This window comes from Rhinopithecus bieti, unplaced genomic scaffold (assembly GCF_001698545.2).
Source record: "Rhinopithecus bieti isolate Rb0 unplaced genomic scaffold, ASM169854v2 scaffold_22, whole genome shotgun sequence".
Lineage (NCBI taxonomy): Eukaryota > Metazoa > Chordata > Mammalia > Primates > Cercopithecidae > Rhinopithecus > Rhinopithecus bieti.
Genome location: NW_016803136.1, coordinates 1,638,965 through 1,662,998, shown reverse-complemented (window position 1 = coordinate 1,662,998; position 24,034 = coordinate 1,638,965). Strand labels below are relative to the sequence as shown.

Here is a 24,034-nt window from a genome sequence, read left to right as displayed (position 1 = left end):
TTTTTTTTTTTTTTTTTGAGACTGAGTTTCCCTCTTATTGCCCAGGCTGAAGTGCAATGGCGCGATCCTGGCTCACCGCAACTTCCGCCTCCTGCGTTCAAGCCATTCTCCTGACTCAGCCTCCCGAGTAGCTGGGATTACAGGCACCCACCACCACGCCCCGCTAATTCTGTATTTTTAGTAGAGACAAGAGTTCTCCATGTTGGCTAGGCTGGTCTCGAACTCCCGACCTCAGGTGATCCGCCCGCCTCGGCCTCTCAAAGTGCTGGGATTACAGGCGTGAGCCACCGTGCCCGGCCTAGCAAAGATTTCTTAGGACACACAAATACAAGTCTGCAAAAAACAAAACAAAAACTGACAAAAAACCACAACCTGATAACGTGGACTTCATCAAAATTTAAAAGCGCACTTCAAAAAAAGAAAATTTCAAAAGAAAAGCAAGTCACAGATTGGGAGAAAATATATGTAATATTTATATTTAACAAAAGACCTATCAAGAATAAAGAATTCTTACAACTCTTTAATAAGTACAAAACCCAATTTTTAGTGAACAGACACTTCTTTTGTGAACATACACAAATGGCCAGTAAGGTCATGAAAAGATGCTCATTAGTCACCAGAGAAATACAAATTAAAACCACAGTGAGATACCTTTATACTTTCACTAGAATATCCAGGATCAAAGACTGGTGACTGGCAAGGACATGGAGCAACTAGAATTCTCATAATCACACTGGAAAAGTCTGGCAATTTCTTTTAAACATTCAGTTACCTATGACCCAGCAATGACATGCCTAGATATTTATCCCAGAGAAATGAAAACATATTTCCACAAAAAGATTTGTACTTAAATGGTCATAGCATCTTCATTTAAGTCAAAAGATGAAAATAACCCAAACGTGCAATAATAAACAAATTTTGTTATAGTCACACAATGGAATACTACTGAGCAATACAAAAGTGCAAATTACTGAATTAACATGGATAAATCTCAAAAAACATTTTGGTCCAGAGTGGTGGCTTATGCCTGTAATCCCAACACTCTGGGAGGCCAAGGTGGGAGGATCACTTGAGCCCAGGAGTTCAAGATCATCCTGGACAACACACCAAGACCCCATCTCTACAAAAAACATTTTTAGGCCGGGTGCGGTGGCTCACGCCTGTAATCCCAGCACTCTGGGAGGCCGAGGTGGGTGGATCACGAGGTCAAGAGATCGAGACCATCCTGACCAATATGGTGAAACCCCGTCTCTACTAAAAATACAAAAATTCGCCAGGCATAGCTACTTGGGAGGCTGAGCCAGAAGAATCACTTGAACCCAGGAGGCAGAGGTTGCAGTGAGCTGAGGTCATGCCACTGCACTCCAGACTGGCAACAGAGGAAGACTGCGTCTCAAAAAAAAAAAAAAAAATTTTTTTTTTTTTAATTAGCCAAGAGTGGTGGCATGCACCTGTAGTCCCAGCTACTCAGGAGGCTGAGGTGCGAGGATCTCTTGAGTTCAGGAGGTCAAGGCTGGAGTGAGCCATGACTGTGTCACTATACTCCAGCCTGGGTGACAGAGACCTTACCTCTGGAAAAACACAAAAATATTGCTGAAAGAAGCCAGACACAAAAGGGTAGATATTATTTGATTCCATTTATATGAAGTCTTAGGAAAGTCAAAACTAACCTACAGAGAGAAACCAGAACACTGGTTGCCTCGGGTGAGGACAGAGGTGGGGAAGGAGCAGGAGGCGGGGTGCACTGATGGAACTATTCTGTATCTCCACGGGGGCAATGCGGTTACAGGGGTGCGTACATCTGTCAAAGTTCATCAAGCTGTACACTTAAAATAGGTGCGATCTGGCTGGGCGTGGTGGCTCATGCCTGTAATCCCAGCACTTCGGGAGGCCAAGGTGGGCAGATCATGTGAGGTCAGAAGGTCGAGACCAGCCTGGCCAACATAGCAAAACCCTGTCTCTACTAAAAGTACAAAAATTAGCCGGGCGAGGTGGCGTGCACCTGTAACCCCAGGTATTAAGGAGGCTGAGGCATGAGAATTGCTTGAATCTGGGAGGGAGAGGTTGCAATGAGCTGACATTGCACCACTATACTCCAGCCTGGGCAACAGGAGACTCTGCCTAAAAAAAAAAAAAGGTGCAATTTATTATATGTAAGTGAAATGTCAATGACAGTGATTTTTCTATGTCAATGACAGTGATTTTCTGGGGAATAGAAGTGGACAAAGTAGGGCAGAAGGTCAGTAATTACATTAAACACCTCTTTCTTTCTTCTTTATAAATGAAATAGAGACAGGATCTTGCTATGTTGCCCAGCCTGGTATCAAACTCCTTCTTGGCCTCAAGGGATCCTCCTGCCTTAGCCTTCCCAAGTGCTGACATTAACACATGTGAGCCACCACGCCCGGCCACACACACTTTTCTGTTCCGTTTGATTTTAAAACCACATGCATATATGAGAGGAATTGAAAAGTATATGAAAAATGTGCATTATGAAAAAACTATCCATGCATTTCAAAAATTTTTTGCACTGAAATAAAGTCATAATAACTTGTTATAACATGTCTGAACAACATCTAGTGTGAGGAACTAAGAAGGATAAGACATCAATTTGAAAAGAGGCCTATCAGAGCAACATGAATTCTGCTAAAATGGAAGCAACAGTGAACACCAAATTCAAGGTGAAGCTTGGGTGGAAGAAGGATGAAATCACCAATGCTTTATGAAAGAAAAGTATATGGGGACAATGCTCCAAAGAAATCAGCTGTTTACAAATGGATAACTCGTTTTAAGGGACAAGGCCAGGCACAGTGGCTCATGCCTATAATCCCAAAGACTTGGGAGGCCAGGCAGGAGAACTGTTTGGAGGCCAAGAGTTCGAGACCAGCTTAGGCAAGATGGTGAAACCCCATCTCTACACAAAATTAAAAAAAAAAAAAATTAGCTGGGCACGGTGGCATGCACCTGTAGTCCCAGCTACTCGAGAGGTTGGGGTGGGAGGACCACTTGAGCCCAGGAGTTGGAGGTTGCAGTGAGCTATGATCGTGCCACTGCACTCCAGCCTGAGAGACAAAAAACGAGACTGTCATTTAAAAAAAAAATTACGGCCAGGTGCAATGGCTCAAGTCTGTAATCCCAGGACTTGGGGAGGCCGAGGTGGGCAGATCACTTGAAGCCAGGAGTTCAAGACCAGCCTGACCAACATGATGAAACCTTGTCTCTACTAAAAACACAAAAATTAGCTGGGCGTGGTGGCACACGTCTGTAATTGGGAGGCTGAGGCAAAAGAATCGCTTGAACCCAGGAGGTGGAGGTTGCCACGAGCCGAGATCGCGCCTCGGCACTCTAGCCTGGGCAACAGAGTGAGACCCTGTTTAAAAAAAAAAAGGCCAGGCGCGGTGGCTCAAGCCTGTAATCCCAGCACTTTGGGAGGCTGAGACGGGCAGATCACGAGGTCAGGAGATCGAGACCATCCTGGCTAACACGGTGAAACCCCGTCTCCACTAAAAAATACAAAAAACTAGCCAGGTGAGGTGGCGGGCGCCTATAGTCCCAGCTACTCGGGAGGCTGAGGCAGGAGAATGGAGTGAACCTGGGAGGTGGAGCTTGCAGAGAGCCGAGACTGCACCACTGCACTCCAGCCTGGGCGACAGAGCGAAACTCCATCTCAAAAAAAATAAAATAAAATAAAAAAGGCACATGTGTTCAAATCTTCACCCCATGGACACATTATTTAACCTCTCTGTACTTCCTTCCTCTGTGGGAATATAAAAAATAGCTATCTTATAGGGTTACTTAAGTACTGGCTATTAAAGCATCTGTCATGTTAGAAATAGTCAAAAACATTACTTCCCTTCTCCTTTCATTCTATAATATAATTAATTAACATACAAATGCTATGTATTCTGTTTACCACAAGCGTTCCATGCATCATCTCTTATTTTATCATGTGGCTCTTGCCCAAATGCCTCCACTATTTGTGTGGTATGTTCGTACCCTTTGTGGCCTGTGTCTTTTGAACGAAAATGGTACTTGCTTTAGCTGATAATAAAAGTCAACAAAGGTTCTCCAACTCACTCCATCACCACAAACACATGTGAAACTTTCATTTTTCATTGATGAACAAAATCATTCACCTACACTGGAAATAGGTTTATAAAATTTTGAATACAAAAACTAATGTGGCCGGGTGCAGTGGCTCACACCTGTAATCCCAGCACTTTGGTAAACTAAGGTGGGAGGATCGCTTTAGCCCAGGAGTTTCAGACTAGCATGGGCAACAGAGTGAGACCCCATCTCTAAAAAATAATAAAAAATAAAAAAGAACTTATCAAATTATTTAAATATCTCCATGATCATTCTTTATTTTTGTTGAGACTCTGTCGCCCAGTCTGGAATGCAGCGGTGCAATCTCAGCTCACCGCCTCGTGGGTTCAAGTGATTATTTTGCCTCAGGCTCCCAAGTAACAGGGATTACAGGCACACACCACCACACCCAGCTAATTTTTGTATTTTTAGTAGATGAGGGTTTCTCCACGTTGGCCAGGCTGGTCTCGAACTCCTAACCTCCAGTGATCCACCTGCCTTGGCCTCCTAAAGTGCTGGGATTACAGGCGTAAGCCACTGCGCCTGGCCCATGATCAGTCTTTTTAAAAGTGAAGAACCATTCTTTTTTTTTCTTTCTTTTGAGATGGGAGTTTTGCTCTTGTTACTGGAGTGCAATGGCGCGATCTCGGCTCACCGCAACCTCTACCTCCTGGATTCAAGAGATTCTCCTGCCTCAGCCTCCCAAGTAGCTGGGATTACAGTCATGTGCCACCACACCTGCCTAATTTTGTATTTTTAATAGAGACAGAGTTTCTCCATGTTGGTCAGGCTGGTCTCAAACTCCCGATCTCAGGTGATCTGCCCGCCTCGGCCTCCCAAAATGCTGGGATTACAGGCGTGAGCCACTGCGCCCTGCCTAGAAACATTCTTAATTTGTCTTAAAGACACAAGGCAGTAGCTATAAAATAAATGAAGGCTACAATTTAAAATCACTTCCCAGGTTTCAGCATTCACACATTCCTAATTTAAATATTCACTTGAGTCCAACAACAGTTCCTCCCATTTCTGTTTTTCCCCCAAGCTGCCTTTCTTCCCCATTCACCTGTCCCTTTCTTCCCACTGCTCATTCATTCATGTAACTAGCAAGCATTTATTCAGCACCTAAAACTTGCCAGCACTTCTCCAGGTATTGGGGATACGACGCAGAGTAAAACAACATAGACATGATTGCAGGCCTCATGGAATTTACAGAAAGTTAACTGATTAGGCCAGGCTCAAGCCTGTGATCCCAGCATACTGGGAGGCCAAGGTGGCCAGATCTCTTGAGGCCAGGAGTTCGAGACCAGCCTGGCCTACACGGTGAAACCCTGTCTCTACTGAAAACACAAAAATTAGCAGAGTGTGGTGGTGGGCACCCGTAATCCCAGCTACTAGGGAGGCTAAGACAGGAGAATCACTTGAACCTGGGAGACAGAGGTTGCAGTGAGCCAAGAATGTACCACTGCACTCCAGCCTGGGCAACAGAGCAAGACTCTGTCTCAAAACAAACAAACAAACAAACAAAATACTAATTTAAAAAATTTAAAAATAAACTGATTACTCAAACAACAAACATAAAACTGTATCTGTAATTATTAATAGGTAACAAAAATACTGAGCATTTTCTATGTATCAGTGTGCTAAGCAGTTTAAATTTAATAACTCACTCCATCCTCCTACTAACCTTATGCAATAGATATCACTGCCCTCATTTTACAGGAAAGAAACAGAGTTTAGTATCTTGCCTCAAGTCATGCATCTAATAAGTGAATGAGGTTGTGCACAGTGGCTCGCGCCTATAATCTCAGCACTTCAAGAGGCTGAAGCAGGTGGATTGCTTGAAGTCAGGAGTTCAAGACCAGCCTGGCCAACGTGGTAAAACCCCATCTCTACTAAAAATGCAAAACTTAGCCGGGCACCATGGCAGGCTCCTGTAATCCCAGCTACCTGGGAGACTGAGGCAGGAGAACTGCCTGAACCCAGGAGGCGGAGGTTGCAGTGAGCCAAAATCGTGCCACTGCATTCTAGCCTGGGCAACAGAGCGAGACTCCATCTCAAAAAGAAAAAACAAATAAATCAGTAAGTGAATGAACAGGAATTGAGATCTCAAAGGGATTTAGCCTAGTAAGGGAAGTCACAAACGAGCTGAGATATGAAGATGGTGTTTGCCAGCGTGGGGAAGAGTGAAGAACCACCCAGGCAGTGGGCAGAGGGAAAAGAATGTTCAGAGCCGGGCGTGGTGGCTCACGCCTGTAATCCCAGCACTTTGGGAGGCTGAGGCGGGAGGATCACAAGGTCAGGAGATCGAGACCATCCTGGCTAACACGGTGAAACCCCGTCTCTACTAAAAAATACAAAAAATTAGCCAGGCGTGGTGGCGGGCGCCTGTAGTCCCAGCTACTCAGGGTGAGGCGTGAACCCGGGAGGTGGAGCTTGCAGTGAGCCGAGATCCTGCCACTGCACTCCAGCCTGGGCGCCTGGGCAACAGTGCAAGACTCCCTCTCAAAAAAAAAAAAGTTCAAATGCCCCATGGAAGAAGGTAGGAGTATGGAAAAATACCAGAAATCTAAATTAAAAAAAAAATGTGGGGGTGACTGGAGAGTAGGCTGAGAGTATGCTGTGGATGGGAATGGTGGCAGGAACGTATGCTGAGTGGAAGTGAACAGCCCAGGAAAAACAAAAAAAGAATGATAGTGCCAGTATGGATGGAAAGAAGCCAGAGGGCTTGATAGATCTACGCAGAGGTACAATACACTTCGCTTGGTGAGGGACTGGACGCCCAGGTGATGGACAATGTAGGAGGAATGATTTCTCAACCTCTGGTTAGCACTGAACTGAACAGATAATGGTACCATTCGTAGAGATAGGGATCAAGAGGCCCAGACTTAGAAAGATAACGAATTTGCTTTGGGTTATGTATATTGAACTTAAAAGCCTCTGAAGCATGGAATAAGCAAGCAGATAGATTATAGAAGTTTGTCTTTTAGAGTAAAGGTGGCTCAGTACAAAGAAATTTGTGAGCAACGGACATATATTAATAAATGGCAATGAAATTGCCTTGGGGCCGGGAACGGTGGTTCATGCCTGTAATCCCAGCATTTTGGGAGGCCAAGGCGGGCGACATAATGGAGGTCTGGAGTTCGAAATCAGCCTGGCCAACATGATGAAACCCCGTCTCTAATAAAAACACAAAAAAGTAGCCGAGTGTGGTGGCGCACACATGTAGTCCCAGCTACTCGGGAGACAGAGGCAGGAGAATCGCTTGAACCCGGGAGACGGAGGTTGCAGTGAGCCGAGATCGTACCACTGCACTCCAGCCTGGGCGATACAGTGAGTGTCGCCCAGGCTGGAGAAAAAAAAAAAAGAAAAGAAAAGAAATTGCCTTTGGGAGTCAAGAGGGCCTAGAGGGAGCCTTGAGTCAACAAAAATTTACAAAGAGGGGCCTGCAAATAAGACGGGGATAGACCCGCCAAGCTGAGCCACTAAAACCCAAGGAAGAGGGTGTGAGCAGAAGCAGGGCTCAAACGCAAACGCTGCTGAGAACTCAGGTAAGCTGAAAACGTAAAAGGGCTGGATTTAGCAACTTGGAGGCCACTGGTCCCTTCAGCCGGGGTTTTCTACAGCGATCAAGGGGATGACTGGAGTGGGTTAAAGAGTTGATGAGAGGCGAAGAAAGGAAGTGGCTGAAACCAGACAAGAAGTTTGGCTGCGGGGGAGGAAAGGAGAAGAAACAGAAAGTGGCCGCAGGTGGAAGATCGGGAGACAAGCAAGCGTTTATTTACTTTGTTCTTAAGTAGGAAAAAAGTGAGCATGTTTCAAAGACGATCGGAAGAATGCTCTAAGGAAGGGGTGATGACACTAGACGGGCGCTCGGCGGGTCCCCACCGCCCCCCGCCTTCTCCTCCCCTCGCGTTCATCCCCGTCGCCCCGGGCTCCCCTCCCCTCTCCACTCCGCGAGGCTCGGGGCCGCAGCCATCCCGGACGGCCGGACCGGCCCCCGGCACCTCCTCACCGCAATGGCCCCCTCGCTCAGTTGGCAGACCATGGCTCCGCCGCCCCGACTCCCGCGCGAACCCCTCGACAGCTGGAACTTCCCCACCAGGGTCCCGCGTTTTTGCTGCGCAGTTATTGGCCCGAGGAGTTGCGTGCGCCGCTCCCGCCCCCGACGTGCGCGCGGCCCAGGGGCGGGCCCGGGGCTCTGCGCAGCCGCCACCATTGGGCCCTGTAGGGGGCACGGCCGGGCACGTGACCCGCTCTCCGGGGCGCCAGGGGGGGAGGCCTGGCGCCGGACGTGGGGGGGGGGCCGGCGGGGGGGCGGGGGCGGCGCGCCGGAGGGGCCGCGCCCGGGAGCTGGCTCGGGCGCGGGGAGGGAGTGCACGGGCGCGGGGAGGGAGTCCACGGCCCAGTTCCGGGCGCCTCTGAGCCGGCTCACGAGGCTTTCTCGCCTCGGTTTCCGGCGAGTGCACGGGTTGGTAGCCCAGAGGAGGTTAAAGCTGTTCCCTGAGACCTCAGCTGCTAAATCGAGTCGCAGCAGTGACCCGGTTCCTCCAGCAACGCGGGGCTGACTTCTCGACCGGGGCCAAACCCTGAGCTTGGCACCCTTGAGGGAGGGAGTCTCCGAAGGGGAATCAGACCTGGTCCCTGTCCTTGGAGAAGAGGACAGTGTGTGGGGGCACTTTATGTCGTGAGTAGCCCCAGCGCCAGGTAGACGTGGTACAGGCCCCAAGAGTGTTGGAAATCAGGAAAGCCTTCGGAGGTGCCATTTGAACCGAGTTGAAGAACGAACCTGTGGGAATTTTCCAGGTGGGCTCCAAAAGCCAGGGTAGGGTTGGTCCGGAAAGCACGAATAGCCTATGCCAAAACATTGGAGAGATGATATAGCCTGGCAAGCCGGGGTTCGTAATGAGTAGTTCAGTATGCAAGGCTGCAGAGGAACAAGTGAGGCCTGAGAATTAGAAAGTCAGCCAAGAGTCAAGTAAGGACGGTTTTGTCCTGGGCTTCCCGATGTGCTTGGAGTAGCGTTGGTGAATTTAAGGCAGAGCACTGACTTCTGTCTCAGTGTTGGAGGCTGGATTGAAAGTGGGGAGTGGTGCCAATGGCATGGACACTAATTATGACACTCTAGGAAGAATGCCAGACGAGATGGTGAGGACTTAAACCGAAGGAATGACCTGGGGGTTGAAAGAAAACGCTGAACTATGTAAGAGAGAGAAATACCTGTTAATTGAATAGTTGCTGGGGTGGGGAGAAAGAAAAATCTGGGGAAGTGTCTCAAGTTTCAGACTTGAGAAACTAGGGGGATCAGGCCGGGCGCAGTGGCTCACACTTGTAATCCCAGCGCTTTGGGAGGCCCAGGCTGGCGAATCACCTGAGGTCAGGAGTTCGAGACCAGCCTGGTCAACATGGTGAAACCCCGTCTCTACTAAAACTACAAGAATTAGCCAAGAGTAGTGGCGCACATCTGTAGTCCCAGCTACTCGGAGGCTGAGGCAGGAGAATTGCTTGAACCTGGGAGGCAGAGGGTGCAGTGAGCCCAGATCGTGCCACTGCACTCCAGCCTGGGGTACAGAGCAAGACTCTGTCTCACGCACAAAAAAAAAGACTAAGAGGACACGGATGATAGCTATCTAGTCTGCTTCCTCTTAGTAAAACCATCACCTGCGTGGTGCCTGTGACAAAGTAGTCTTTCAGTAAATATTTCTGAATGGAAGGATGTTGAGTGAATTGCTGTGAGAGAATATAGATCTTTCCTTAGCATATAAACTAGAGGAAAAGACCACAAGAATTGATTTTATTGCTTTAGGCTTCCTTGAATGAAATCTTTATTTTCTTTCTTTTTTTTTTTTTTTTGACACAGAGTCTCTCTCTGTTGCCCAGGCTGGAGTACAATGGCGTGATCTCAGCTTACTGCAACCTCGGCCTCCCCAGTTCAAGCGATTCTCTTGCCTCAGCCTCCCGAGTAGCTGAGACTATAGGCGTGTGCCACCACACCCGGCTAATTTTTTTGTATTTTTTAGTAGAGACGGGGTTTCACTGTGGTAGCCAGGATGGTCTCAATCTCCTGACCTCATGATCCACCCACCTCGGCCTCCCAAAGTGCTGGGATTACAGGTGTGAGCCACTGCACAGGGCCAAACTCTTGATTTTCTAAAATTGTGCATTTGTAAGATTCCTATTTTCTGACTCATTTTATAGATCGAAAGCAGCATGGATTTGCCTGTGGATGAGTGGAAATCATACCTGCTTCAAAAGTGGGCTTCACTCCCAAAGTCCATTCAGGTCACAATTTCTACAGCAGAGACCTTGAGCGATATCTTTCTTCATTCCTCTTCACTTCTTCAGTAAGTAAATGGAAGCTTTAACGAGGGAATTGTGATCTGAAAAATGTTCTGTTTTGTCATTTGCTCTGAAGTAATCTCTTGTCTCTCTCTCTTTCTTAAATAGAGATCGAGTCTTGTTATGTTGTCCAGGCTGGTCTCAAATTTCTGGGCTCAAGCAATCCTCCCACCTTGGCCTCCCAAGGTGCTGGGAGTACAGGTGTGAGCCATCATGCCTGGCCCAGTAATATCTCTCTTTTTTTTTTTTTTAATTTTTTATTATACTTTAACTTCTAGGGTACATGTGCACAATGTACAGGTTTGTTACATATGTATCCATGTGCCATGTTGGTGTGCTGCACCCATTAACTCATCATTTACATTAGGTGTATCTCCTAATGCCAACCCTCCCCCCTCCCCCCTGTAATCTCTCTGATGGAAAATGCCTGAAGTGCTTTTCGTGGTTCCTTTCTATTCCAGCATGTCCTGTGAACTAATTCACTTCTGTCATCCCACAGGATTAGCCAATCTTTCCTCAGGAAAGCTCTCCTTGAGCCTCAGCTGGGCCATCTTTACTCTGTACATTTACAACGCTGTGTGATTTTCCTTTATATATGTGTGTGCTCTTTTGACTAATGCCTGCATTCGCCACTAGATTGTGAACTTCATGAGGGAAGGGACCATGTTTGTATTTGTTTGTATTTCTTTTTTTTTTTCGAGACAGGGTCTCGCTCTGTCACGCAGGCTGGAATGCAGTGGCGCAGTCTCAGCTCACTGCAACCTCCACCTCCTGGATTCAAGTGATTCTCACGCCTCAGCATCCCAAATAGGGATTACAGGCACATGCCACCACGTCCGGCTCGTATTTTTGTATTTTTAGTAGAGATGCGGTTTCACCATGTTGGCCAGGCTGGTCTCGAACTCCTGTCCTCAAATGATCTGCACACCTCAGCTTCCCAAAGTGCTGGGATTACAGGCATGAGCCACTGTGCCCGGCCTGTTTGTCTTTCTATAGACAAAATAGTGCAGTGTCAAAATAAGTGCTCAGTAAACATTAATTGAATGATAGTTTGGTAATGTATATAAAGTTCTTAGTTTAGTGACTGGCTCTTATTAGTGCTTAATATGACATATAAAGCAGAACCTTATGTATTTGCAGATCCACAAACACACACCTTTCTTTTTTTTTTTTTTTTGAGGCGGAGTCTTGCTCCTGTCACCCAGCTGGAGTGCAGTGGCGGGATCTCAGCTCACTGCAAAGCTCCGACTCCTGGGTTTTAACGCCATTCTCACTGCTCCAGCCTCCAGCCCTCCCGAGTAGCTGGGACTAACAGGTGCCCGCCACCGTTGCCCGGCTAGTTTTTTTGTATTTTTTAGTCGAGACAGGGTTTCACGTGTTAGCAAGGATGGTCCTCGATCTCCCCGACCTTGTTGATCCGCCCATCTCGGCCTCCCAAAGTGCTGGGATTACAGGCTTGAGCCATCGCGCCCAGCCCGACACCTTTCAAGTTCAGGTTGACATCTTTGTGCCAGGAACTGGCCAGTACCTGGCACTTAGTAGGTGCTCAGATATTAAATTGAATGAAATAATGAGTTCAAGTTTTGAGCCTTGCCAAGTTTGAGATACTCCGGTACAATTAAGGTTATACTTCTTTTGTTTATTCTTCTTTTCTTTTCTTTTTTTTCTTAGACAGAGTTTTGCTCCTTGTTGCCCAGCTGGAGTGCAGTGGGGCAGTCCTTGGCTCACTGCAACGTCCGCCTCCCAGGTTCAAGCAATTCTGCTCGAGCCTCCATGAGTAGCTGGATTGCAGGCACATGCCACCACACCCGGCTAATTTTGTATTTTTAATAGAGACAGGGTTTCGCCATGTTGGGTAGGCTGGTCCTCCAACTCCTGGCCCAGAAGGTCGGCCCGCCTTGGCCTCCAAAAGTGTTTGGGATTCAAAGGCGTGAGCCACTTGCACCCAGCTCCCCAGTAAGCATTTTTAATTTTAGCCTATTTGTGTCCGCCTTGCCCATTTTCTAGTGGGTTGTTCTTCTTTCTCTTGTTCATTTGTAGGAGATCTTCATAAATCTATGCTGTGTAATTCTTTGCTATGTAAGTTATTATTTGCTATATACATTATTCCAATCTGTTTATCTTTTTTACCTTATTTACAATGTAAATTTTGTACATTACGTTTTATAAATTGTGTATATAGGTTTTTAAATTTTAAATTTATTTAAATTTATTTTAGAGACAGAAGTCTCAGTATATTGTTCAGGCGGACCTTGAGCTCCCTGGGCTCAGCGATCCTCCTGCCTTGCTTGGGGTGGTGAGTAAAACCATCCTAAGCAAGGCATATAACCCAGAAGCTATAAAAGAAGATGAAGTTGGCTGTGGTGGCTCATGCCTGGAAACCTAGCACTTTGGGAGTCAGAGGTGGGGAGACGCTTGAGCCCAGGAGCCTGGGCAACATAGTGAGATTCCATCTCTATAAAAATTTAAAAATTAGCTAAGCATGGGTGGCATGTGTCTGGTCATCGCAGCTACTCAGGATGGCTTGAAGTGGAGCGATCACTTGAACCTGGGAGGTCAAGGCTGCAGTGAGCCATGATCATGCCACTGCACTCCACCTGGGTGACAGAGCAAGGCTATTTCTCAAAAAAAAAAAAAAAAAAAAAGGAAAATGACAGATATGGCTGTATAAAAATCAAGGCCCAGACAAGGTGACATATGCCTTGTAATTCCAACTACTTGGGAGTTATAAAATATTCTTTTGTTGGCCAGGCCATGGTGGCTCACGCCTGTAATCCACCTTTGGGAGGCTGAGGCCGGTGGATCACAAGGTCAGGAGATCGAGACCATCCGGCTTAACACAGTGAACCCCGTCTCTACTAAAAAAATACAAAAAATTAGTCGGTGTGTGGGCGGGCACTGTAGTCCCGCTTCTGGGGAGGCTGAGCGGGAGCATGGTGTGAACCCAGAGGCAGAGCTTGCAGTGAGCAGAGATCGTGCCACTGCACTCTAGCCTGGCGACAAGAGCGAGACTCTGTGCTCAAAAAAAAAAAAGGAAAAAAAAAAAAAATAGTGCCACTGCACTCCAGCGCTGGGTGACAGAGCGAGACTCCGTCTCAAAAAAAAAAAAAAAAAAAAAACTTGTATTTTGTGTGCATTTCCCCATGTGAACTTTAGAATTGGGCTATTAAGTTCCTTTTTTTTTTTTTTTTTTTTTTTTGAGATGGAGTCTTGCTCTGTCACCCAGGCTGGAGTGGCGCGATCTCAGCTCGCTGCAAGCTCCACCTCTGGGGTTCACGCCTTTCTCCTGCCTCAGCCTCCCAAGTGGCTGGGACTACAGGCACCTGCCACCATGCCCGGCTAGTTTTTTGTATTTTTAGTAGAGACGAGATTTCACCATGTTAGCCAGGATGGGATTATAGGCGTGAGCCACCGCACCCAGCCAACTTCTCAAATTCTATAAAAAATGTTGTGGGTTTTTGATTGAGAATGTGTTGGATTTGTAGATTTGTTTAAGGAAACCTGACATCTTGACAATATCAAATTTCCTAATCCAAGGGTATGTCTTCCCATTTATTTAAGGCTTCTTTTACATCGTTAAGTAAAGTTTTATAGTTTTCTTTATATAGGTCTTACACATTTCATGTTCAACTTACTCTCCTTGTAAGGTTTTTGTTGTTATTGTGAATGAGACTTTTCCCCCCAATTACATTTTCTAATTGGTGATTGGTGGTGTAAATAAAAATTAAAAATCATCTGATTTAAAATCATCTGGCTGGGTGCGGTGGCTCACACCTGTAATCCCAGCACGTTGGGAGCCCAAGGCAGGTGGATCACCTGAGGTCAGGAGTTCAAGACCAGCCTGGGCAACGTGGTGAAACCCTGTCTCTTCTAAAAATACAAAAAATTAGCTGGGCATGGTGGCGGGTGCCTGTAATCCCAGCTGATACCATAGTGGGTTATGGTAGCCTCGGAATGAATTTGGAGAGCTTCCTGCCTTTTTCTATGCTCTGAAATCGTTTATATAACGTAGGAATTATGTGGTTCTTAAAGGCTAGTAGAAAAATCCTGTAAAACTATGTAGACTGGATGCCTTAGTGAAAATATTTTCCTTCCTTAGTTTAATTTTTTTTATCAGAATAATATGTATACATACTTTAAGAAATCAAATAGGCTGGGTGTGGTGGCTCACGCCTGTAATCCCAGCACTTTGGGAGGCCAAGGTGGGCGGATCACGCCCACCACGCCCACGTCAGGAGATCCAGACCATCCTGGCTAAGACGGTGAAACCTCGTCTCTACTAAAAATACAAAACATTAGCCAGGTGAGGTGGCGGGTGCTGTAGTCCCAGCTGCTCGGGAGGCTGAGGCCGCAGAATGGCGTGAACCCGGGAGGCGGAGCTTGCAGTGAGCCGAGATCGCGCCACTATACTCCAGCCTGGGTGACAGAGCGAGACTCCATCTCAAAAAAAAAGAAGGAAATCAAATAGTGCTTCAAAACTTACCACGAAAAACAGCAACTCCCTGTCCACTGTTCCCCATTCCTGATTTTTATTCCCCAGAGATAGCTACTTTAAATTATTTTAACTGTTTTTTCTGGCATTTAAAATTTTCATTTATTTATTTCTTTTGAGTCAGAGTCTCACTCTGTCACCCAGGCTGGAGTGCAGTGGCGCGATCTCAGTTCACTGCAACATCCGCCTCCCAGGTTCAAGTGATTCTCTTGCCTGAGCCTCCCGAGTAGCTGGGATTACAAGCACACACTACTACGCCCAGCTAATTTCTGTATTTTTAGTAGAGATGGGGTTTCGCCATGTTGGCCAGGCTGGTCTCAAACTCCCAACCTCAGGTGATCTGCCCACCTTGGTCTCCCAAAGTGCAGGGATTACAGGGATGCCACTGTGCTCAGCCTTCTGACACTTAATTTATTCTTTCTAAACAGTGCAAACGCTGCTCTTTCTTGAGTTTGTATAATTTTAGATGTAATTTTGCTCTCTTATCCCCAACTCACAGGCATATACTTTGGTTTTTGTTTTTGTTTTTTTGAGATGGAGTTTCGCTCTTGTTGCCCAGCCTGGAGTGCAATAGCACCATCTTGGCTTACAGCAACCTCCGCCTCTCTAGTTGAAGCGATTCTCCTGCCTCCACCTCCCAAGTAGCTGGGATTACAGGCACGTGCCACCACGCCCGGCTAATTCTGTATTTTTAGTAGAGGGGATTTCTCCATGTTGGTCAGGCTGGTCTCAAAACTCCTGACCTCAGATGATCCACCCGCCTCAGCCTCCTAAAGTGCTGGAATGACAGGCGTGAGCCACCACGCCTGGCCTATACTTTGTTTTTCCTTCATTCCCTCGTGATAACTGTTATAATATAACCAATAGAATATTAAATTTATTGAACCAACATTCAGTGCATACATTCTTACGTCTGTGTAAATATTGCTCCCATGAACCGCGAAGGATGCTTTGAATTACATTTCCTTTGATGTACTGCTCTCGTTTCCTCTGGGGTTAATAAATTGTTATGCCCAGACCTTTTATTCCCCAAAAAAGACCACCAGAGACCAGAGTCAAAGCCAAGCAGCAAGGATCTTTAATGCAAGTTCGAACTTGGTCCCTCCGTTTTACAACATACAAGAGGGCCCTGAACAATGCGTGCGGTTTCCTATTATAGCCTAATTTAAACGACTTGTAAAGTTCAGAGGACGAGGGAATCTGCTAGTAAGTATTACAATTGGGTTAACAGTTTTAAGTCTATACATTAGCAGGTTTTTTATTGGTTCCCGCGCTTCACAAACGCATGTGCTCTGTATCGGGACTTTCAAGGTGGTGTCTTTGTCTTTTCTAAAGCTTGAGTATATGTAGTCTTGTGATGGAGATATATGTGGGGAGACATCTGTGTGGGATGAGCCCAGTAAGTTGAGAGTATATGAGGGGTATGTTATTACTGCTCAGGAAGGTTGAGAGACTAATGGCAAGCAACTAGTTAATATTTCGAACAGAAAGAACAACAGGGACTTTCACAATGCTGTCTATACAACATCTGAAAATCTATATATAACTTATCGGTTGGGTCCGGGTAGTCACTTGTTAACTAGGCTCAAGGTGCCGCCCGGGCTGTCTGCCTTTAGGGTCAACTTGTTAACTAGGCTCAAGGCGCCGCCCGGGCTGTCTGCCTGTATAGATTTCATTATTTCATTTGATCTCTTTCAAAATCACCTCCATTTTTGTTTGCTCTGGATGTCTCTCCCTAATTCATACCAAGCCCTCTCTCCTTAAAAACAAGTTCGCTCAAATAGCTGTTTGTAAGTCTGTTCAATCACAATCTAAAGTAACCAAAAAAGATTTAAACTTCTGATCTCCACATGCATGCCTGTTAGGTAAAAATAGGAATTGGCCCTTTAAAGTCTACAGCCAAGCAGACACTTTTCTTTCTTGCCAATGGACATTCTTTGAGAAATGTTTTCCCACAAGAGATGCCTTTCATCTATTGAAAATCTTTTGAGACCGAAGATCCCCTGCTGTCCACCCCACCTCTCCACTCCTGCAATTAATAATCTCCTAGAGTGTCGTAGGAAATTCTTCATAGCTTCACTATCCACACTCACAGCCTTCTTGTTTGTTTTTATCTTGTACTGATTCAATTGGAATAACTTGTGTCGGAAAACAAGGAAGTGCTCGAAGACGAATAGAGTTCTATAAAAAAGAGCCTAGGCCAGGTATGGTGACACCACTCACACCTGTAATCCCAAAACTTTGGGAGGGTTAGGCAAGAGGATTGCTGGAGCCCAGGAGTTTGAGACCAGCCTGTGCAACATAATGAGACTGTGTCTCCACAAAAAAATTAAAAGTTAGCTGGGCGTGGTGTCACATGCCTGTAGTCATAGCTACTTGGGAGGCTGAGGTGGGAAAATTGCCTGAGCCCAGGATACCGCGGCTGTAGCGAGCTATGATGGTACCACTGTCCTCCAGCCCGGACAACAGAGCAAGACCCTGGATCAAAAACAAAAATAACATAGGGACCAGTCTGAAGAGGTTCTCACTGGCCAATATTAGCATGATTTGACCATGAAAAAGTGTAATGGTGGTAATAGTTTATGATAGTAAATTGTGGAAGTCCATGGTGGTACTGTAAATATCTGAGTTTACTTTCTTATTTGACTTTTGGGCAGGCATGGTGGCTCATGCCTATAATCCCAGCACTTTGGGAAGCCAAGATGGGCAGATCACCTGAGCTCAGGAGTTTCAGACCAGCCTGGCCAACATGGCGAAACCCCATCTCTACTAAAAATGCAGAAATTAGCTGGGCGTGGTATCAGGTGCCTGTAATCCCAGGTACTTGGGAGGCTGAGGCAAAAGAATTCCTCGAACCCCAGAGGCGAAGATTGCAGTGAGCCAGGATCACGCCACTGCACTCCAGCCTAGGAAACAGAGTGAGACTCTGTCTCAAAACAAACAAAAATAAGTAAATACATATTATGTCTGTGTGAATATTGCTCACACGAAACAAGTAAAAGAAGAAAAAGGAGAAAATTTGTCTTTACAAAAGAATGCCAACTAATAAATTTAGAAATAATGGTAGAATTAGAAAACTCGCCATTTTGTAACCCCCGTGTGATGAATGATTCTGGCAATTATTAGTGGATGCTCAAACCTTTAGACGTAACATCATTAGGAAACACGCTCTTCACATGATCTCCAAGTGTGGCCCTATAGATTATTTAAGTACAAGGGAAAGATGTCTTTATGTTGCAAAGATTCAGCAATTACCACCTTAACTGAGTAACCAAACTTAGCTTCCACAATGCTGGGGAGACATCAGATGTCTCCTGATTTGAGGCAACAAGAAGTATATAGGTTTAACTATGTAGTCATTTTGTTTGTTTGTTTGTTCTGCAACGTAGTCTTGCTCTGAGTTCCAATTTCTCCATATCCTCACCGATGCTTGTTATCTTTTGTGGTTTGGTTTTTTTTTTTTTTTGGGGGGGGGGGGTTGTTTTGTTTTCAGACGGAGTCTGGCTCTGTCACCAGGCTAGAGTGCAGTGGCGCGATCTCTGCTCACTGCAACCTCCGCCTCCCAGATTCAAGCAGTTCTCCTGCCTCAGCCTCCTGGGTAGCTGGGATTACAGGCATGCACCACTGTGCCTGGCTAATTTTTATATTTTTAGTAGAGACGGGGTTTCACCATGTTGCCCAGGGTGGTCTCGAACCCCTGACCCCAGGTGATTCACCTGCCTTAGCCTCCCAAAGTGCTGGGTTTACAGGTGTAAGCCACCGCACCCGGCCATATTCTTAATAAAAATTGTTTAATGTGAATCTAACCATGAGGAAACAATGAGGCAAAAGTAGAATGTGAAACATTTTTCTGGTGTTGAATCTTGAAAAACAAAATTATCATCTACAAAAACCCAAAAAATTGTAGTTGGCCAAGTGCAGTGGCTCACACCTATAATCCCAGAACTTTGGGAGGCTGAAGCAGGTGGATCCCTTGAGCCCAGGAGTTGGAGGCCAGCCTGGGCAACACAGCTAGACACCATCTCTATTTTATATAAAAAGTAATTTAGCTGGGTGTGGCATTACGTGCCTATAGTCCTAGCTACTCAGGAGGCTAAGGCAGGAGGTAGAGGTTGCAGTGAGCAGAGGTCGTACCACTGCACTCCAGCCTGAGCAATGGCAGTGAGACCCTGTATCAAAAGAAAAAAAAAATTAAAATAAACTTAAAATTATAGCACTATCTAAAAGAGACTAAAGAGAAATAACTAAATTCAATACACGAGAACATTGATCTTGGATTGGTTAGGGTGAGAAAAAGATACAGCAGACATTTTAGGAATAACTGGTAACATTTAAATTTGAATATTTGAATTACTGTTATTTTTTAGTGATAATGATATTATGGTAATATGGGAGAATGTCTTTATTTTTAAAGCAGAGGCCTGCAAATATTCAGAGGTGAACATCCATGATGCCTGTACTTACTTTCAAATGGCTTAGAGAAAAAATGGTGCATATGTGGATATGTCCCAGTTATTAAGCTATTATGTCCAATCTCAGTAATCTGCACTCTACTTTGGGGCCAGAGCTGGGACTTTCTGCTTCGCCAGTTAGCTCCGTGAAAGGCTTTACATCCCCAGGGTTCTAGGAGAGAAGGCAAGGATGGAGGAAGAAAAGCTGTGTTGTTTTTTTTTTTGTCTGTATCCTAATGACAATCTACATGCAAAAGGCTGAAGTTGGGCCTTTATATCCAAAAATTAACTCAAGGCTGGGCACGGTGGCTCACGCCTGTAATCCCAGCACTTTGGGAGGCCGAGGCGGGCGGATCGTGAGGTCAGGAGATCGAGACCATCCTGGCTAACACAGTGAAACCCCATCTGTACTAAAAATAGAAAAAAAATTAGCTGGGCATGGTGGCGGGCGCCTGTAGTCCCAGCTACTCGGGAGGCTGAGGCAGGAGAATGGCGTGAACCTGGGAGGTGGAGCTTGCAGTGAGCCGAGATTGCGTCACTGCACTCCAGCCTGGGCGACAGAGCGAGACTCCATCTCAAAAAAAAAAATTCAAGTTCATCATCTATTGTTAGGCAAGAAGAATTTTGCTATTGCTGTTTACCACAAACCTTTAGTTTGAACTAGGATTTTTAGGTTTAACCTAATTTAAAACAAAAACAGAAGCTGAGCGTGGTAGCTCATGCCTGTATTCCCAGCACTTTGGGAGGCCAAGGCAGGAGGATCACGAGGTCAGGAGATCGAGACCATCCTGGCTAACACAGTGAAACCCCGTCTCTAATAAAAATACAAAAATAATTAACCGGGCGTGGTGGCGGACACCTGTAGTCCCAGCTACTTGGGAGGCTGAGGCAGGAGAATGGTGTGAACCCAGGAGGCAGAGCTTGCAGTGAGCCTAGATCGCACCACTGCACTCCAGCCTGGGTGACAGAGCGGGGCTCCATCTCAAAATAAATAAATAAACAAACAAACAAACAAATAAATAAATAAATAAATAAAACAAAAACAGAAAAAAGAACAAGCTCTGTGGTGTAGCAGACAGGCATAGGGTTTGCCTTCATATTTTCTGGACTGGAGTAAATGTAGAACAGGCAAGCATACCTCTTAAATTAAATAAAATCATTCCTAGTTTTTCTTTTTTGTATTATTTGACCCAGACTGGAGTGTGGTGGTGCAATCCCAGCTCACTGCAACCTTCGCCTCCCGGGCTCAAGCGATTCTTGTGCCTCAGCCTGCCGATAGCTGAGACTACAAGTGCTTGCCACCACGCCCGCCTAATTTTTGTATTTTTTATAGATATGGGTTCCACTATATTGCCCTGGCTGGTCTCAAAGTCCTGGACCGGGTGATCTGCCCACCTCAGCCTCCCAAAGTGCTGGGATTACAGGTATAAGCCACTGTGCCCAGCCCTATTTGTGACTTTTGTGTGTTGTATTTAAATATTAATAAAATCATATTTGATACTAGCTTTGTTTTTACCTCATACACAGCAAAGATAAATAATGTTTTATAAAATTTTAATGTATTCAAATACAAAAGCATTGTACTGAGTCACAATGTGAAAGGTATTTCTTATTGTGGGTCTTTGTAAACAAAAAGTTTAAAAATACTTGTAAACATTCTCCAGGGCTTTTGGTTCTTGTTTTTTGTTTTTTTGAGACAGGGCCTCACTCTGTCACCCAGGCTTGGACGCAGTGGGGCCATCATGGCTCACTGCAGCCTCGACCTCCTGCGCTCAGGCAGTCCTCCCTCCTCAGCCTCCCAAGTAGCTGGGACTACGGGCATATGCCACCACACCCAGCTAATTTTTGTATTTTTTGTAGAGACAGGGTCTTCCCATGTTGCCCAGGCTAGCCTCCTCCTGAGCTCAGGCAGTCCTCCCTCTTCGGCCTCCGAAAGTGCTGGAATTACAGGCGTGAGCCCCCGCGCCTGGCCATTCTGTAGCTCTGTGATTTCTTCTTCGATTCAGGAGTTGCTTAAGAGAATTTTTAGTTTCCATGTCATTTGTGTTTCTACTTTTGTTATTCATATTTTACTTTATGACATTATAGTCAAAGACAATATGTTATTATATATTTCTTTTTATTGGAAGATAGGTATATTTTTTGTTAGTATGTGTGTATGTCTCTATGTGTTAGCTCAGCTTTATTAATTTTATTATGTAGAGCATTTATATATTTATTTCTTAAACTTTTTAGTTGGAAATAATTTCAGACTTACTTGCAAAAATAGTACAAAGAGGCCGGGCACAGTGGCTCACACCTGTCATCCTAGCACTTTGGGAGGCCGAAGTGGGCAGATTGCCTGAGCTCAAGAGTTCAAGACCAGCCTGGGCAACATCATGAGATCACATCTCTGCTAAATATACAAAATATTAACCAGGTGTGGTGGTTCACACCTGTAATCCTAGCTATTCCTGAGGCTGAGGCACATGAATCGCTTGAACCCGAGAGGCAGAGGTTGCAGTGAGCTGAGATCATGCCACTGCTGCACTACAGCCTGGGTGACAAAGTGAGACTCTGTCTCCAAAAAAAACAGTACGAAGACTTAGTGAATTCTTCCAAATTTCGCAAGTGTTAATGTTTTACTACATTTACTTTATGATTCATTCTCATTATCTCTCTTCTTTTCTGTCAGCCACTCCAGTATTTTCAGCAGTTGAAGTGGAGAATACTCCTTGGTTCAAAAGACACCATATATTAATCTCATTCTCCAGACTCAAGATCCTGGCTGGGCACAGTGGCTCATGCCTGTAATCTCAACACTTTGGGAGGCCCAGGGAGGCGGATCACTTGAGGTCAGGAGTTCAAGACAAACCTGGCCAAAATGACGAAACCCCGCCTGTACTGAAAAAACAAAAATTAGCTGAGCGTGGTGGTACATGCCTTTAATCCCCACTGCTCAGGAGGCTGAGGCAGGAGAATCACTTGAACCCAGGAGACAGAGTTGGCAGTGAGCTGAGATTGCGCCACTGCACTCCAGCCTGGGTGACAGAGCGAAACTCTGTCTCAAAAAAAAAAAAAAAAAGATATTTATGATGTATGATCCAAGGGATGGTTCATTGGCCAATAATTATGAGATAAAGAATAAAAAATTAGCATTCAATCCTCTAAATAGAAATTCTGGCCAGGCGTGGGGGCTCACACCTGTCTTCCCAGCACTTTGGGAGGCTGAGGCAGGTGGACCATTTGAGGTCAGGAGTTCGAGACCAGCCTGGCTAACATGGCGAAATGCTTTCTGTACTCAGAATACAAAGATTAGCTGGGCATGGTGATGGATGCCTGTAATCCCACCTACTCAGGAGGCTGAGGCAGGAGAATCACTGAAACCGGGGAGGTGGAGGTTGCAATGAGCCGAGATCATGACGCTGCACTCCAGCCTGGGTGACAGTGAGACTCCATCTCAAAAAAAAAAAAAAAAAAAAAAAGAAAAAGAAATCCTGCTGATCATTTGAGCCTAGGAGTTCAAGACCAGCCTGGGCAACATGGCAAAACCCCACCTCTACAAAAAGTACAAACATTAGCCAGGCCTGGTGGCACACATCCTCCCAATTAGCGTAGCTACTTAGGAGGCTGAGGTGGGAGAATCTGAGCCTGGGAAGTCGAGGCTGCAGTGAGTGGAGATGGCACCACTGCACTCCAGCCTGGGTGACAGAGTGAGACCCTGTCTCAAAAAATTCTGGTCCCTGTGTCTCTGAGACTATGAGATTTCTTTCCTCTAATCACACTGCACAGTGCACACATCCTCATGTGTGCGGAATGTTTTGCGGGCCCGCTTTCTTGTTTCGAAGGCAATGGTTTGGAGCTTTCCTTGAAATAACACATTTCTGCTGCTTTTGTTTCCTCCTCTCTTCACGCAGACCTGAGGATGAACTGTTTCTACGAAGACTTTCTAAAGGTTACTTGGTGGGGAAGGACTCGGACGCTCCCTTTTTCTACAGAGAACAAGGAAACAAAAAATTTCAGGAGAAAGATTACACAGCAGCTGCAGTGCTGTATTCTAAGGTAAAACACTCCCAGCTCAAGCAATTTATTTATTTATCTTTCTTTGAGACAGAGTCTTGCTCTCTTGCCCAGGCTGGAGTGTAGTGGTGTGATCTCAGCTCACTGCAACCGTCGCCTCTGGGATTCAAGCAATCCTCCCACCTCATTCTCCTGAGAAGCTGGGATGACAGGCATGCGCCACCCTGCCTGGCTAATTTTTGTGTTTTTAGTCAAGATGGGTTTTCGCCATGTTGGCCAGCCTGGTCTCCAACTCCTGACCTCAGGTGTTCCGCCTGCCTCACTCCCAAAGTGCTGGGATTACAGGCGTGAGCCACCATGCCCGGCCCAGCTCAGCCATTTAACAATGCATATTTCTTCAGGAGATAGAGCCGTCTTGCTAAATTTCATAGCCAGTGTTACCTTTATCTATAATTTATTGAATGGATTTTAAAAAGAAACCTGACAGAATTCTGCGGTGGTTATAGTCTCAAACAAAAGGTAGTTTATAGGCCCGGTACAGTGGTTCACACCTGTAATCCCAGCACTTTGGGAGGCTGAGTCGGGAGGATCACTTGAGACCACGGGTTCAAGACCAGCCTGGACAATAAGATAGGGAGACCCCTTCTCAACGCAAAAAAAAAAAAGTTTT

General features: G+C 45.8%; 2 protein-coding genes across 5 annotated transcripts in view; one reads left to right on the top strand and one right to left on the bottom strand.

Annotated features, from left to right (window-relative positions):
• The window catches only part of RPA1 (replication protein A1), a 62,736-nt gene extending 54,479 nt beyond the window's left edge, over nucleotides 1–8,257 (bottom strand). The window contains exon 1 of the mRNA XM_017866876.1: nucleotides 8,099–8,257. Within this exon, the coding sequence (XP_017722365.1) occupies nucleotides 8,099–8,131 (33 nt within the window). The 5' untranslated portion in view covers nucleotides 8,132–8,257. The remainder of the gene's footprint in view (nucleotides 1–8,098) is intronic.
• A 190-nt stretch (nucleotides 8,258–8,447) lies between these two features.
• Nucleotides 8,448–24,034, top strand: part of SMYD4 (SET and MYND domain containing 4) — a 52,356-nt gene continuing 36,769 nt past the window's right edge. For 3 of the 4 annotated variants that reach the window (XM_017866841.1, XM_017866847.1, XM_017866858.1), the window contains exons 1-3: nucleotides 8,448–8,889; nucleotides 10,282–10,427; nucleotides 23,262–23,406. In XM_017866841.1, the coding sequence (XP_017722330.1) occupies nucleotides 10,294–10,427; nucleotides 23,262–23,406 (279 nt within the window). In that variant the 5' untranslated portion in view covers nucleotides 8,448–8,889; nucleotides 10,282–10,293. Of the gene's footprint in view, nucleotides 8,890–10,281; nucleotides 10,428–23,261; nucleotides 23,407–24,034 lie in introns of those variants that run through there. The other variant, XM_017866855.1, reaches the window with a different exon arrangement.